This window comes from Musa acuminata, chromosome BXJ3-3 (assembly GCF_036884655.1).
Source record: "Musa acuminata AAA Group cultivar baxijiao chromosome BXJ3-3, Cavendish_Baxijiao_AAA, whole genome shotgun sequence".
In the NCBI taxonomy this organism is placed as follows: Eukaryota; Viridiplantae; Streptophyta; class Magnoliopsida; order Zingiberales; family Musaceae; genus Musa; species Musa acuminata.
This window is the reverse complement of record NC_088351.1, coordinates 4,223,061-4,236,322: the sequence shown is the minus strand read 5'-3', so window position 1 is coordinate 4,236,322 and position 13,262 is coordinate 4,223,061. Positions and strand designations below refer to the sequence as shown.

At 37.8% G+C, this 13,262-nt stretch overlaps 2 protein-coding genes across 7 annotated transcripts; one reads left to right on the top strand and one right to left on the bottom strand.

Annotated features, from left to right (window-relative positions):
* Positions 1-1,365: 1,365 nt before the first annotated feature.
* LOC103977475 (protein NSP-INTERACTING KINASE 1-like) lies at positions 1,366-5,423 on the bottom strand. Of its 2 annotated transcripts, none has more exons than XM_009392997.3 (11): positions 4,773-5,423; positions 4,548-4,680; positions 4,383-4,454; positions 4,157-4,300; positions 3,991-4,062; positions 3,847-3,906; positions 3,447-3,544; positions 2,843-2,992; positions 2,417-2,758; positions 1,939-2,318; positions 1,366-1,861 (listed from the first exon to the last, which is right to left on the bottom strand). In XM_009392997.3, the coding sequence occupies exons 1-11, from the start codon at positions 4,936-4,938 to the stop codon at positions 1,538-1,540; spliced, it is 1,941 nt and encodes a 646-aa protein (XP_009391272.2). In that variant the 5' UTR covers positions 4,939-5,423; the 3' UTR covers positions 1,366-1,537. The 2 variants fall into 2 exon arrangements, with proteins under 2 accessions (XP_009391272.2, XP_009391273.2); XM_009392998.3 differs by having other exon boundaries at positions 3,459-3,544.
* Positions 5,424-8,639: 3,216 nt separating this feature from the next.
* On the top strand, positions 8,640-13,068 carry LOC135582198 (mitochondrial pyruvate carrier 1). Of its 5 annotated transcripts, none has more exons than XM_065141504.1 (6): positions 8,640-8,783; positions 10,279-10,393; positions 11,819-11,873; positions 11,959-12,094; positions 12,521-12,600; positions 12,877-13,068. In XM_065141504.1, exons 2-5 carry the CDS (start codon positions 10,301-10,303, stop codon positions 12,555-12,557), a joined length of 321 nt encoding a protein of 106 aa, XP_064997576.1. In that variant the 5' UTR covers positions 8,640-8,783; positions 10,279-10,300; the 3' UTR covers positions 12,558-12,600; positions 12,877-13,068. The 5 variants fall into 5 exon arrangements, with proteins under 5 accessions (XP_064997576.1, XP_064997575.1, XP_064997574.1 ...); XM_065141503.1 differs by having other exon boundaries at positions 12,765-13,068; XM_065141502.1 differs by lacking the exon at positions 12,877-13,068 and having other exon boundaries at positions 12,521-12,757.
* Positions 13,069-13,262: the final 194 nt, after the last annotated feature.

The window sequence follows — 13,262 nt, the reverse complement described above, 5'->3', positions numbered from 1 at the left end:
GCATATATGAACTACCGATGTGGTGGGCCGATGCGTAAGTTGAGCTTTTTTTTTTTTTTTTTTTTATCGTTGGATAATTACGTCAACATCAACACAGAGGTAGAATGATCTTTACCATTTATCGTTGTTCTTTTCATCCATAATATCCATCTATGATCTTAGTAAAGTCATCATTGGTTAAGATTATCTTTTTACCTTTTGTCTGTATATTTTTGTTAGTAAAACTAATTATGTTAGAATAAATAGATCTAGATATTTATAATTATATGGATGTCAATATAACTATTTAAAATATAAAAATCATTAAAAATAACTAACTAAATGAGATAATATATAATTAACCTTTAGTAACGACATGGGGTAAAACTTAAATGCTAGTTGGATTTAAAAATAATGGATAGTCGCCCTTGATAGCTTCAAGCTATTATTATTGAACCGGATCGAACCGATTGGATAAATGAACCCATGATTATTGAATTGAATCGATTAGTCGGATCAGAAAAATCGAGTAACTTATTTGAATCAATTATTAGATTGAATGTCTTGAAAAATCAAAATGAATTGTCAGACTAGTCAATAGATAATCTGAGCGGATTATATAAAATCGATCCGATTTTGTAATGTAATAAAAAGATGACTTAAAAACCTTTAACATATATATATATTTTATTTATTTAAAAGGGTATTTACGCTAATAAGGGGTTGACATGAGAAATAAATTAAAATTAATATTATTTAGTGTAATTATCACCAATGTTTATGTAAATAATGTTGATTATTATTGTCATTTTTATACAACTTTTATTTTTAAATTAGTTTTAATATTTTATATTTTTACTATAGATTTGTTTTAAAAATATTTTTAAATTAAATATGCGACAATCGATTCTATTGGATTGTGATAATTATGAGAAGCTCTTTCTACAAAGTTTTAGTCATTAATTGGTGGAAGAGAAAAATAATGCTGTCTCATATGAAATATGATCCAATATTTTCCAGTTATTTATTTAGCAAATATTCAATAAAATAACAAAAGTCATTAGTCTCAACAATAATAAATGTTAAGATGGATATTCCATAATAACTATGTAGCTCTTCGATAAAGAGCAAAATAAAAAATAATTATTTAAAATGATAACATATATTGATAAGAGTATAATTAATATTAATGATATGAGGTGATAATTTTTAAAAAAATATATTACAATAAAAAATTAAGTATTCTGAATTTAATTAAATATATAATTTTTTTATCTAATTTAATGATGCTGAAAGATGCATGTCCTTCAAAATTCATAAAAATATTTAATATAAAAACAGAAGAAAAAAAAATAATGGAAAATAACACGAAATCTAATGCATATGTACAACAAAATCCATCAACATAGCCATCACTTCCTCACCGAATAGTCCCTTCCACGATCTCAAAGAAAGAATTGCTTCGTCCTCCATCCATCCATGGCGACGGTTCATGCCAAGAACATGACTATCTTTGTGATATATCCATGACCCAATCTGAAGACCTTCTCCAGCTCTCTCACCTCGGTCCAGAGAGCTCAACTGCTTGGATCAGTATGGAGGAGTCGTCCGTCAGATTAGAGTAGCACCGGTCGGAAAAGGCCAACTCCGGCATCTTGAAACCTTGGGAGTCGACTCTCTGCGACGCCTCCCATCTTTCCACGAGTCCGTCGCCTTCCAGCATCCGCACCACCTCCGACATCTTGGGCCGGTGGCGGGGATGGAACTGCGTGCACAAGAGCGCCACCTTCACCATCTCCTCGAGCTCGATTCGGTCGTAGTTGTGCTTCAAGTTCTTGTCCATCAGCAGCTCCAGCTTCTTCTCTTGGTGGATCTTCTTCACCTGGACGACCAAAAAACATCACTGACAAGCTATGGCATCTGATACTACGACCGACGGCAGTCATATATCACTCTTACCCAGTCAAGCATTGTGCCTTTCTGATTCACAGACTTGCCGAATTCTAAAGCAGTTCGGCCGGTAATCAGCTCCAGAAGAAGAATTCCGAATCCGAAAACATCGGTTTTCTCGGAAGACTGGCCTGTGGAGAGGTACTCCGGCGCAATGTGGCCGACGGTGCCTCTTACGGCTGTGGTGACATGGGAATCCCTGTGATCTAAAAGCTTTGCTAGCCCGAAGTCTCCAACTACAGCCTCGCAGTAATCATCCAGCAAAATGTTAGCAGCCTTGACATCTCTGTGAATTATCTTTGGATCACACTGCTCGTGCAGGTAGAGCAGTCCTCTTGCAGCTCCCACTGCTATTCTTTTCCTTGTAATCCAATCCGGTGGTGGTTTTCCTAAGGACAACAAGAAATGGATGTTTGTATCAGTAGAAAGGATCACAATTTCAGAGAATTCCATTAATTTCACCGAGAAGCCGAAATCGGATTGTCACCTTTTAATCGGGAAGCAACACTTCCATTCGACATAAATGGATAGACAAGCAGTCTCTCTGAGGCAGTCATGCAGAATCCACATAGTCTGAGGAGGTTTCGATGCACGGCCAAGCTTATCATCTCGACTTCTCTCTGAAACTGGATGTCACCGCTGGCGGTGCTGCCATCCTTGAGCCTTTTGACGGCCACCAGAGTTCCATCCGTTAGATGACCTCTGTAAACAATTCCAAAGCCACCTTTGCCTAGTATGTTCTTGCTGCTGAAGTTATCGGTCGCAACCTGCAGCTCCCTAAACTGAAACTTCTTCAAATTTCCGTGGCAGACTTCCTCGTCGTGCCGTTCTGAATCAATCGAAGAGATGACTTTGTTGTAAACTCAATGCAGAAATTAAGATGCTAATGCATAGTTCTTGCATGGTTACTCACCATCAACTTGAAAAAGGATTTGTTGTACACGTCTTTGCCTCCGCCAGAGAAGCAGTCCAACAACAAGAACTATCAAACAGGCTAATCCAATGCTGGAGCTGAGAGCCAAAGCTACTTTGTGATTTCTTTGTCTTCCTGGGGTTGCAGTGCCTTTTTGATATATGGAAGGAAGTCAGATTTGGAAGCAAGATCGAAGAATTAGTGAAGGTAGAAGATATACAGAGTTTCATATAATGGCAAAACAATCAAGTGATCGACAACAAAATAAACTTCGACATGAATGGCTTTTGCATGTGTACATTTGAGCATATTTGTGTGCCGGTAGACAGAGGAAAGCGCAAAATGAATGTAGAAGAACAAGTTGTTACCATGCTACTCAGGCTCTGGAATTGTCTTCTCTCAACAATCATATGATTCATTCCCTAAACTCACCAGATTTCTAACAATTACACATTGTTTGCACAAATTCAATTATCATTTTGCGTATTGATTTTTCATGCATTCAAAAGGGACAAAACCCGGGCGCAAGATACCACTCCTAATAGATTTATGCTAGAATATTATCTAAGACAGCAAAGAAGATATCAACTAGACATGTAATTACTCTCTGAATTACTCAAGTTGTAGGAAATCGGCATCGGCATCATCCCTAAGCACTCTTTCTCTGTACCAGTAGCGCAGATTAAAGGATTTCCAACGATGCTGCACAATGAATCAAGAAACAATTTCAGAAAACAATCTTGGTGGAGAAGTGTTGAGCTTTTTACGTTGCTCTGACCAATATTAGCATAGATACATCGATAAACTCGTTAGACTGGCAATAACTATATCCCGACAGACTCATTGCGAAAGCAGGATTTCAGGATACTGTGCAAGAAAAGAAGCTAGTATTTCAGTCCTGACCACATAGAACTATTTGATTTGGTCAATCACAATGGAACAGTGTACCATATGTTAAAGAAAACAAAGTTGATGTAACACAAGGGAGTTGCCAAGAATCTTACTTGAATGTCTTAGATGCAAAACTTGGAATAGGACCACTCAAGTTATTGTAAGACAAGTCCCTGATTCATGCACCACATTGCTCTCAGCTACACAGTTCCTGGAAGATGAATGAATCAGCATACTACACAAGTCATGTGACTTACAGGAATGCAAGCTGTGTCAGGTTGGTCAAAGACAGAGGAACTGCTCCAGACAAACTATTGTTGTTGAGCCTCCTGGTTTCATTAGACAAAGATCATCAAGCTAAAGATAAAGATTTGGTGTTGCAGACAATTAGATGCGAAAGAGATTCTAGCACTTTGCACTTACAGGTACTGAAGGCTACTCAGGTAGCTGATGGAGGTAGGGATTTCACCATTGAAATAGTTGTTGGAGAGGTCAAGGGTCTTGAGATTTGAGAGCCTCGCAATCTCTTGTGGGATGGGTCCTGATATGTTGTTGTTCTGGAGGAGACTATAAAAGGACCATTATCTAAATCATAAATGAGGGAGAAGTTTCACCAATATCCAATTGCTATCTGTAATTGAGTACTCACATGATCTGCAGGTTTGTCAGATTGCCGATGCTTGGAGAGAGTGTGCCAGATAAATTTTGGCTTGGAGTTCCTCTGAGAAGATGAAGCAGAGACTTCAGAGACTGCTCTTCCACACACAGAAAAAGCAGAGCAGGAAGGGAAGAAGAAAGATCAAATGGCACTCACAGGCCAATGACTAGATTCTCAGGTGAACAAGTAACCATGGTCCAGCTGCATGGATCCACGGAGTCCTGATCCCAGTTCTCAAGAACACTATGGGGATCCTTCAGAGAGGCCTTTATACCCATTAAAGCTTGAACTGAAAGATTAAACTCCAAGAAAACCACATCACAGATCTCCTCTTTGCAGAAAATAAACGAGAGTTTAAGCCATAAAAGATGCGCAACTTACCTTCATAATTGACACCTTTAGGGGAGAGAACACCAGCAGCAGAAACCCAAGAGAAGAGGAAAACCAAAGCAAACAGCTCATATTCGCACGACTTCTTTGCTCTCATTGAATCACCAGGCTCCGAAAGGAAGCTTCCCATGATGAAACACATCCCTAATCGAATCATTAATGTGCTCTTCTCTTACCCACCTTCTCTTCTGGAACCAGTCTGGTCATGGCTTGGAAGAAGCTTGCAGCTTTAGCCATGCCCTCTCCCTCCTGTCGGAAGTAAGTAGAGGAGACAGAAAAGAAGGGAAAGAAACACACATGCCTGCCACCGCCACCTTATGATGGTAGGATGCTAGAACAAGGAAATGGGCATAAAATATAAGAAAATCCAAGCTTTATAGGAAGGAGTGAGATACTTGGTTGAATGACTCCCATAAAGAGAAAATTCCATGGTAGAGCAGTTGAGACATTTGCTTGGGAAGTGTGTGGGAGGAGAATTCAAATTCTGTGAGAGAGATTAAACGATGGGAGAAAACAGTTCTTGCTGACATGTCTCATCTCATGAACTAGTCGAACAATGGCACTAACATGCAGAGATAGATCCTCTTGACAGATACTAGTGAACCATCTCGAAGACTGTTTGCTTAAAGCAACATAATACCAAGTCTTACAGAGAGGCTTATGGTGTAATCCTAAGAACAATAATGTATGTGTACCACGAGGGACCTCCAGCAGAAGATAAAGGTCCAAGAGTCGACAAGAGGACAAAAGATTGCAATGGTTAAGATGGTCATGGCAACCTCGTTCAGTACCTTTCCATGGAGCTGTCACTGCCCAAAGACAAAAATAGATGGATCGTGCTGCGCCATTGGATCTAGATGGCAGCTTTGGGATTACTGAAAGCAGGATCCAAGATGACACATGAACAGAAGCAATATATAACCCTATGAGAAGCAATGCAGTTCACCTGGGAAGCTGGGAACATGGTACTTGATGCATCCCACAAAAAAGCATAAATCAGCACTGTATTTTATTAACCAGGGCATAAATTATGGTTCCACTGACTGCATCATTTCAGTTCAGCTCACAGAAACCTCTTGTTCTAAAGTGGTTTTTGTCAGGAAATTGACATGTCAGAATCTCTCTGAGTTTAGTCTTGTTTGATGGATTGGTTGGTGAATTAAAGGAGATCCCAAAACCAATGAACTTTATGTTCTACAGCATGAGGTCATGCACTATGTAGGGCCTCAGCTATGTTTCTATTTCTACCATCAGCCAACAAATGAGAGAACGATGGAGGGGATAAAAACTGAGAGAGAATTCCACTTTCCTTTTTGTTCTTTTGTTTGGTACAGATCTTTGTGGGTTCTTCTTTCTTTGTTCTACCTATAAAATACTGAAGTAAGGGCCTGCAGCAGAGTAGTAATGCTTGCAAGTTGCAGTACACAAGCATGTTTCCATGGTGCTTTTTGCTATTCTATTATCCCAACAAAGCTTTCTTCCTCTTATGAGCCTTCACCATGTTATCAATCACAGTGAGAGGAATCACAAAGAAGAGGAAAAGCAATCCTTCAAAGGCAAAAGTTCTCCATCTTCCATTACGACCTCACCATGGGAACACTATGAAAGCTGACAAAAAATGCTTGTGAAGAATGTCACTTTGAACAGAAAGAAAAAGAAATTTGGGACACAACAACAGTTTCTTCTTCAGCCAAAAATACAATGTCACTTTGATGGATAAATACAAGGTCGGATCTCAGAGCATTGTCCCTAGAGCTTTAGCTGATGCACTCTTCATGATTGATGTTTCTTAAAAGGAAGGAAGAAGATGATGATTCAAGCTCAGCAAGCCACACTGCTGCCTCCTCCTGCTTCTGGTTTCTGGTCCTCAACTGTGCCCCACTGTGGGCTGTACTCTGTCAGCTTAGTGGCTTCTTGTTTTGTTATATTGCACATAAATGGAAACAACATGGTGGGTTTGTCCCTCAGTTCAGCACTCATGGCATGTTTGTGAAGATCACAACAATAATCTCGACAGATTGAATGCAACCCACCCACTCTCTGTTTCTTTTGGTTTATTTCAAGTATGGTTTGTTAATTCCTTGCACAAGAGCTCAACAGTAGAAAAAAGAAATCAATATCCCAAATTAATCTATCTTGATGATTTGTTGGTGTTGTAGTGTTTAATCAGCAAAATTGCTGGCGAGTCGCGTCACTAATTGCTGATAACACCAAACTGACAAGAACTAAGTAGTGAATGATAAGCTTTCCTGGAAAGCAGTTGCTGTTCCACTCAGACACGTTAAGTTCTACTTGGATCAACTCCTGATGGATTCAATTGGAAGGAATATTTGTTTTGATGTAATTTATATTAGATTATGGTGGCCGTTTCTGCAGTAGAAAGCAGCTCGATTCTTGCAGAATGGACTTGTGTCCCGAAAGAAACAATCTTCATTAATCATATGATACAAACTCCATAAATCTCAAGAGTACGATAACCAGCGGAACCATAGCTCAGAGCCGAAGAATCTGCGACGATTACCTCCAACACCAACAAGGAACAGTGTGGATGTTCTCTGAGGAGCTGTTGAATGGGACACTCGAGAAGAGACAGAGAGCCAAAGACAACTGCGCTGTGCAGTCTGGTCTACAGGGAATGGATAACTTGAGCACAGAAGCATCGACCAACTCCACCTCGATCAAGTTGGTGATGCTTGCTGCAGCACAGCACCACGTTTGTGGCACACAGCAGCTGAAGGATGACAACAGTGGAATGAACGACCAATTAACATGATCTGCAGTGCAGTCCAAGGGAGAAGACAGCAACTGCAGCTGATGAAATAATTCATGTGTGTAATAGCAAATTATTGTAATTTGGTGTGAGAACTTAGCTAATGATCCATTGATCAAAGTGTCATATTACAAGGAAATATATATATATATATATATATATATATATATATTCTTTCACTGTCCAAGAAAATTAAAAGAAATGGTTTATTATTACATGGAAAACTGCAGTACTCTTGTCTTAGAAAACACATTCAATTGGTGAGAAATTGAAGGCTCATCACCATTGAACACTTTAGAAAGGAAGAAAATTCCTAAGATAAACAAAGATTTTCCTAACATTTTCTGCTCTTTCACAAATAATAAATCAAAGATAAAAATATAAAGAAGAACAATCATATCTCAGCTCTTGCATGAATCTTTTTCCCCTCAATCAGTTAATCAAAACATGCATGACCAATATGTTTCCCTTTGGACATTACTGATTCAGTTCCGAATAGATGTATGGCTGCATCACATCACACTCACTTCAAAGTATTATTCTTGATTTTTGCCAAACTTATCTTGGTTAGATGGTGATAAAAATTCTCCCTTTGAACTACAAAATCATGTCAAAATGAGAAGGGAAAAACAAAAAAAATACTCACTCGTTAGGTGAGAGTGGTTTGGTGAGTTTGATTGTTCTCCTACGATTCCATCATATCAATAAAATATTATATTGCCAATTGTCTACCTTCCATTCCCAAAGCACTAATACCAATTAATATTTAGAATTATTACTCTCCCAATCAAACCCCTTTTTATTTAGAATAATCTTATAGCAATGCTTGGAGACCACTACTCATTCTATTTGTTTTTTAGATAATTAAAATAAATGGGAAAAAAGGAAAACGCCGTCTGTCGGATCCTCTGCAATCATATGTTTAAATGTGATCGCGCAAGCTCACATCTTAACCGTCCAATGCCATCTAGTCAGTGGATCTTACCGTTTATTTATGCTGTGGCCAGTGATTGGATGGGTGCAATGATTCTTGGAGGGGATCCTATGGATACCGGATGGATGACCGTGAACCGTCGCTCGTGCTCAACACGTGTTATCTATCGGTCCGCGTCCGACCCTCGGGATTCACCGACCTCTTCTTCCAGCGGCGTCGGGCTCTCTTCGCCAACTTCAGCGCGCCGCCGTCAGGAGCTACGTCTGCTCACCTTCTGTCGTCGCCGGCTTTCTCCGAGGTTGGCTGTTGCATCCTCTCCCTGCCCACTTATTTCCACGCGGATGACTCGGCAATGTTTGAGGGTTTCTCGATCGTGATTGGATTCGGATATTTTATATCGATTATAATAATGGTGAATTCTTGATGATGCGGCCTTTGGGTTTTGGCGATCCGAAGGGTAGAGTTGTATAACATATTTGGGATTGAGGTTAGTTGAAGTGTTCTATATGAATTCGGTTCATTTGCCGGTGATCTCATCAAAATATGATTTTTTTTCTTGCTTTGAGATTAAAAAGGAACAATAGAGCGAATCAAGAACGTGAATTGCTAGCTTTTTCTGCACATGGTCATATGTGGGCGATAGGTGAGGATAAATCATTGCCGATTTCTAGTGGCTGGTATATGATGAGGATTAGGGTTTCAAAAATATGACGGGGGAAATCTTGATGTTCTGTATTTTTTTTCTTTTTCCCATTATGATTTGAGTCAATTTTAGGAATATTTTTCATGTTGGGTTCTTTGTGTTTGCTAGGCTAATCAGGCTGGGGTTTGAGAATATGGCATGTCGCTAGGTCCAGTGAGCTAATCACTTGGGGAGAAAAAGAACAAAAAAAAAAACTTATAGAGTAGAACATGGATCTTAACCCATATGTTTCTTGCTGGGTCCAGTGAGCTAAACTTTTCTGACTTTGCTTGCCTTCACTAAGCTTATGTGCTATCTAGTGATGCATAACTACATGCGAAGTCTCCTAACTCATGTACAAAGCTATGCTCATTCATCAATGGTTGCTGATTGCATATAGATGCTGATTAGACTGAAACTGGTGAGGTGGGGAACCATTTCCTTGCAACAAGTGGCCTGTGCGACATTCAAGGCATTGTAAAGTCAATATGATACTTACAGTTAGATTAGGCTGTATTCACATTGCATGATCTTTTCAAAGATGAATCGCCTTTGATGGATATTGTCATCATGCATAATCTTAGATTTGTTTTTTAATATAGTGTGAAAGATGTAGCTATCTGCTATTGGTCACTTTTATGGAATTTCTGTTGATTTGTTAATATAGATAGTTCATCACATCTTTTTTTTTCTAATAGCATAATGTGGCATTCTAGAAAATCCCGGGCCTATTTTCCACTCATGATGAAGAATGTTGTCTACTTTTACTCTCATACCTATGTGGTTGATGTTATAGGCGATGCTTTTAATCAAATTGTTGTCGAACCTAAAATTAGTGAGATTTCTATGGCAAAACAGTTTAAAACAGACAATAACTGATTGCTAGAACTCTATATATGCATATTGATGTTCAAGTTTGGTATTAACTTTGAGCAGTTATTGTTCAAAAGTATCCACAGTACATTAACATATATTTGAACTAAACTTTTTGTTGTGAAGTAATACTTTTTCCACATTCAACTGCTATATCACACCATATTTAAACTGAGATTTTTATGAGTAATATCACATTTTAAGATTCCTTGTAATGTTGATCGCTATTGTAAAGCAGGTAGAAGAGATTGGTGCTTCTGATGGCAGCCCTTAAAGCTTTTTGGAACAGCCCTGTGGGTCCAAAAACAACTCATTTTTGGGGACCAGTTGCCAATTGGGGCTTCGTTATTGCTGTATGGTTTCGTTGATGTTTTGTTTATGTTTAGTTTAGGATAGAATATCGTTTTCTGTAAATATTGGATTAGGAGCATATATTGGATTAGGAGCATATATCAAGAGATGATTTATTCAGAAAGGTTGCTGATTTACTGAGAGTGTTTTGCTGCTTTAGCTTTGTCTAATATATTAAAATTTTTTTGCTCCATGACATCTTTCAGACTGTGTTTTATATATCAGAAAATGAGTAAAAGTGTCAAGTATCTTTCTCCTTAGGCTTACACTCTTGATTTTATTGTTTAAACCTGAAAGGTTCTTATATGTGAAGTTTAAGAAATGAGATGTAGATAATAAAAAGTAATTTTCTTGAAAGCTACATGTCTCCTCTCTTTTTTTCGAATTAAGTTAGTGTCGCCCATACCATCTTTTGTTCTGCCTTCCCCTTAAGTTACTTGGTATTCACAGATCAAGCAGTTCATGGGCAATAAATTTTGGTCTAAAACTATTGGTTTATTTGGAGCTAAGTGATCCAATGGATTTCTCCAGTCTTTAAGTGTTCCTTGTAAGTTACCTTTTGGAAATTTTAATCCAAAGTTAATTCTAGCAAATATGCATTTTACCTCCTAATTTGAATCACTTTCATATGTCATCTTGTGTACTTTTAAGGAAAAACCAGATGTAAGACAAGTTTACTGTTTATGCTCGTCTCCATGCTAAGACAACCATGTGCGAATAGGAGGGGCTAAATAATCAGATTTTCTTAAGGTTTCAGAGCTTTGTTTACCTATGATAACCCTCAGTTTTGTAGGATTTTGCTTTCCACATGTAATAGTACCCAGAGTAGTTGGATCACTCTTCTGAAGCTTTCATCTTACACAAGCTGAAAGACTTAGGTGTAGATGATCATGATGGCCTCTTAATCTGATTATTTCATTTTTGTAACAAACTATGTATTTACCATTTTTGTCATAATGAAGATGTTCATAGAAAGTATTCAGCAAATATCTCTACTAACATCCATCAAGATATTAGCAAATGTTGTCAAATCAAAGGATATTTTTCAACTGATTATGCTTATTAAAAAGCATTGCAGTGAGACCTATTGAATCTTGTAAAGATTTATACAAAGTCTCAAGGTGTTGAACTATGCAAATACAAATGCCATACAATCTATTCAATCTTCATCCAATCGGTTTCTTGACATCCATCAACTACTAAAGTTGACTTACCTGTCGCTGTTTTCTTCTAGCAACTTGAGACCAGTTGGGGATATATGACTTGTTTCTGAACTAACTTGTTAGACACATTAATAATCATGATGCACACTTCATCTGATATAAGTAGGAATCCATGTTATTTTTTTATGTTTATTTTTATTTTATGTTCTCGGTTACTTGATATGTGACAATCTTGATTTATGATGTTGGTTGATGCTTTTTTAGGGTTTGGTAGACATGCAGAAACCCCCAGAGATGATATCTAGGAATATGACTTCAGGTTCAAAAGATCTGAGTTAGAAATAGCTATGCATTTACTTTTGTGCTGTAGAATGAACTGAAATCATTTTCAATTGGTGGTGCAGCCATGTGTGTCTACTCAGCACTTTTCATGAGATTTGCGTGGATGGTAAAACCACGTAACTACTTGCTTCTTGCATGCCATGCCTCTAATGAATCAGTTCAGCTCTATCAATTATCTCGTTGGGCAAAGGCACAAGGGTAAGGATATTGTCTTTTTAAGTTTTGGAACTTGTTTTGTACAACCAGTTGTAGATATGCTTTCCAATTCTTTTGATATATGAGCAATCAAATACAATACATTTGGAACTGATTTAAATTGACCTGGAAAGTCACTTGAAAAGCCAGGTGACAGCTTTGGTAGTAGCACATTCAGTAAGTTCAAAAGTATTTTTACTATTGATTTCATTTTCCTGCTTCTATGATAGTGACATTGCCATAAAAATGCTACAAATATGTCACTGCATTTTGTCAATAAGGGTAATATTAGCATTCTCACAGTCAAGTGAAAGTTGCTTCCTGTCTAATTCTTATATATGGATCCATGTGCAGATCTCTGATTATTGAAAATGATATGGTGGTTGATCTGTTTCAGTTTCTTTGCATACTGACTTCTTTGTATCACAGGTACCTTGAGAAGAAAGAGCCTGAAGGTCAGCACTAAGCTGTTACATGAGCTTCTTCAAAAGATTTCTCTGAATAAGAAGGTGAGGCACTTGATCAGAAAGCATCTCCTTGCTATGATTAATTTGATGAGAATTTCCAGGTATTTTGTTCAGACAATGTCTGAATCTATTTTGCTTATTCAAGATGACTGTGGTGCTCCCTTTTTTTTTTTTTCCCCTGGTCCTTTCTATCTCAAATCATCTAGGTTGTCTGTTTTTGACATAAATGGACCTACTCGAAGCTCAATTGATCCTACAGACACCTGAGTTCAATCTGGTTGTTGATTCGTTTAAGATCAGATAAAGTTCCCCATGCAGGGAGGGATATGGTACCGTTGATGAGGAAAACTTTTGCTGCTTGGGAATGTAAAACTACTTGGAAATATGACTAGTGTTTTTTATGAAGTATTGTGATTATGTTAACAAAGGTATGACTGTCACCTTCTTGGGCAGCCTTTGTGAGTTTGCTAAAATTAGCAAACACAATCCACAAGTCTACGGTAAATGGGAGATTTTGGATAGCATCAGTGTGTATAGATGCAATCTTATGTTAATTATATAGATGTACTTAGTTGATGCCTAAAAAATTTTGGATAGCATCAGTGTGTATAGATGCAATCTTATGTTAATTATATAGATGTGCTTAGTTGATGCCTAAAAAATTGCATCAGTGTGTATCAGTTCCATTTACGAAAAATTAAGGA